The following is a 2,998-nucleotide window of genomic DNA, read 5'->3' on the forward strand; positions in this document are numbered from 1 at the left end:
AATGCAGCAATGTTGGCAGCATGACTAACAGTGGACATGCCCTGTTTGATCTGATAGAAAAATATCAACTCATCTCCATCTTGGTGTGTCTCCATGGTCAGGTACTCCAGAAGAGGTGTGTCAGGCAGGAGTTCTAGCTGCATTAAACTGTGAAAATTAGTGGAGACAAAGACCTGTGGACACTGTGTTCCTTGACTGATCCAGTACCTCAGGACAGCAGCCAGAAGGGACAGGCCATCCAGTGTGTTGGTCCCTTTACCAAATTCATCAATAAGTACCAAGGACCTCTCTGTGGCGTTGTTTACTGCCTTGGCAACCTGATTAAGATCAATCATGAAAGTGGAGAGCCCTACAGAAACTGATTCCCTACTGTGGATTCTTGTGTAAATCCCATCAATTACTCCAATCTCTGCCTCTGCTGCAGGGACGTAACTGCCGATTAGAGCCATGAATACTATAAGACCTACTTGCTTTAAGTAGACGCTCTTTCCAGATGAGTTGGGCCCTGTGATGATCTTTATTCGTCTGGTAGCCTCACCACTGTTCACAGGATTGGCCACAAAAGTCTTTGCACATAGTTCCATGAGTGGATGTCTTCCATCCTTGATGTGGAAGCCATGGCGGTGAGTAAAGCGTGGCCGGCAGTAGGCATTCTCCCGGGCCATCACTGACAAAGCTAGTAGCACATCTAGGTGTGCAGTATACTCAATCACACTGTTAAGCACTTCAGACTTCTCCAAGATCTTTGTCTGCAGCTGGTGCATAATAAGTGTTTCCTGGTCTCTGATCTCACAGTGTAAGTCACCCAGCAGGCTGTCTAGCTCCTTAGTCCTAGCACTTCTGTAGTGCAGTTTATCCTCTGACAAGAACATGAAGTCCAAGCCTTCGATTTCAAAGTCACTCTTCTCCACCATAGTTGGTAGCCGTGGAATGGAGAGAAGGAACCCAATCAAAGGAATGTAAATCACACAACAGGAGGGAATATGATTGTCCAAGGTCTCCAATTCTTTTCGTGCCACTTCTGTAAGGAAGTCTGACAGTCCCATCAGCTTTCGTTTCTTCTCATCGATGGTGGGGTCCACATTGGGTCTAACAGTGAAGCGGTTCTCTGAGATGCTGCCTTCAAAGTCCACCACTTTGCTGATTAGACTAGCGATGTAGTGCAGATCATCAGTGAAGACACGCGAAATGGTCTGAAAGAGTTCGATAGTGTTGGGCAGAGAACGACATGTGTCTCTAAGGCACACTGCACTGTACACTGTCTTATAGAGTGCTTGCCAGTCACTAACTTTTGTGTGGGACATAGTCATTCTTTTTCATTCTTTTTAGAATAAGGGGCACATTTTTAATATTCTTGAGGCAACCTTGAAGAGTGAGGACTGTTTCATGGTTCTGAGCCAGCAGGAAGAAGTGGATAACATCTAGCCGTTTGTTCAGCTCTGTCAAGTTCCGAGTAGGTCGCGTGAGCCACAGCCTCAGCAGTTTTTCTCCCCATTTGCACCTGCAACGGTTTAAAATTCCATATAAACTGAATCCTTCTTTTAATCCACTGGACAGCTTGTACACAGAAGGATGGATATCACTTTTAAATATCTGCAGGACACAGTAAGTGTCTTGGTCCATATTCACAATATCTGACAGCACAAACTTTTTAAAGGCCAAAATAGGAACCGCAATAGTGCTTTCTTCGAGCTCAACTCCAACCCTTCTCCTGTCTAGGAACTTGAGGAGTCCCCCTAGGGCTCGTATCATGAGTGGGCTCTCAAAAGGGATGATTGAGGACAAGTAGAGAATTTTCTCTGTTGCAGTCATATGAGATGGGATAAATGGAAATTGCCTAGATAGGATCCGTTGCTTGCTGACGTCTAAGCCAAAATCTATGTTGGGAAACAGGACAATTTCTGGTTTTCCTATATCTTTATCACCAGCAGTAGCTGTTAGGTTGGTCAGGAATTTGGCAATATTCTGGTCCTGTTTTGCACTGGTCACTATGCATTGAGGATTAACTTCCCCAATCACTTTATGCAGTAGCTTGAGGTCTTCATTATCAGGTATGTCAGGCATGAAGTAGACTGAGCAATCTTCTGTATCATAATAAGTAATTGCAAGCTGCCCTGCATACCACAAAACAGACATGTGTGTCTCAGAGCACTCGTGGTCCTCTGGGTCGGGCCCAAGTGGTGGTGGCAAGGCACAACTCGTGGCTGATGTGGCACTCATTCTGTTGGAGAAAGATATTTTTATTCACAACTCATCCAAAAAGTCCTGAGAAGTAACTGTAATTGACAACACTAGGTTAACACTCATTCTTCCAACTCTGGAGAAACTAAGATGCTACCAGCAATTAAAGACATCTGTTACCTGTTCAAGTGAAAACATGCAGCCAATAACTACAGCCACCATCTTGCTTCCAAGCAAGGTGTGACTGAGCTAACTACCAGCAATCTTGGAATAGTTTTACAGTTTTTCTTTGTATCCTTTATTTTAGTAATTTTATATATATGCCCAAATACCCATAACGTACATGCACATGTACATACATGTACCAAATCATCCTCCCTCAGAGGTACTGGACACCCACAAGCACCGACCACAGCTCCTCCCAACAATGCAGCCACATAAACTGGTCATCGTTTCAGGGTCCTACCCCGGTATTTCTGCAGCACCATCACATAGTACCGGTTTCTATACAAGTACATAACATACTGCTGCATGGATCAACCATACCAAACAGTTTACCCTACAGAGTCCACAGTCGCTGTCAGCAACCCTCTTCGAACCATCTCCAACATCTTCTACCCTCCACTCGCTCTCCTCGCCACAGACGGGCTGCTCGTCTCGGCTGCTGCGTCTCCTTGCAGCTCGAAAGTTTTAGCTTGACCCCCTTACCCCCCCCCGCCGAGCCGGTGGTTCGCGCTCTCTGCGCTCAGGCCTCCTCGCCGCCGGGTCCTGTCAGGAAGGCGCCGCAGTGTGGCGCTGAGCCCCGCCTCCGCAGCCA

At 46.3% G+C, this 2,998-nt stretch overlaps 2 protein-coding genes across 6 annotated transcripts in view; one reads left to right on the plus strand and one right to left on the minus strand.

Annotated features, from left to right (window-relative positions):
* The window catches only part of MSH5 (mutS homolog 5), a 2,445-nt gene extending 225 nt beyond the window's left edge, over nt 1-2,220 (minus strand). The window contains 3 exon segments of the mRNA XM_009319045.1: nt 1-2; nt 5-1,316; nt 1,318-2,220. The exon segment at nt 1-2 is cut by the window's left edge and continues 225 nt beyond it. Coding sequence (XP_009317320.1) covers nt 1-2; nt 5-1,316; nt 1,318-2,220 — 2,217 coding nt within the window.
* Nucleotides 1-2,998, plus strand: part of AKAP7 (A kinase (PRKA) anchor protein 7) — a 98,226-nt gene that overhangs the window by 32,733 nt on the left and 62,495 nt on the right. The gene's annotated exons all lie outside the window — the stretch shown is intronic.

Source organism: Pygoscelis adeliae, unplaced genomic scaffold, assembly GCF_000699105.1.
Source record: "Pygoscelis adeliae isolate BGI_AS28 unplaced genomic scaffold, ASM69910v1 Scaffold172, whole genome shotgun sequence".
NCBI lineage: Eukaryota > Metazoa > Chordata > Aves > Sphenisciformes > Spheniscidae > Pygoscelis > Pygoscelis adeliae.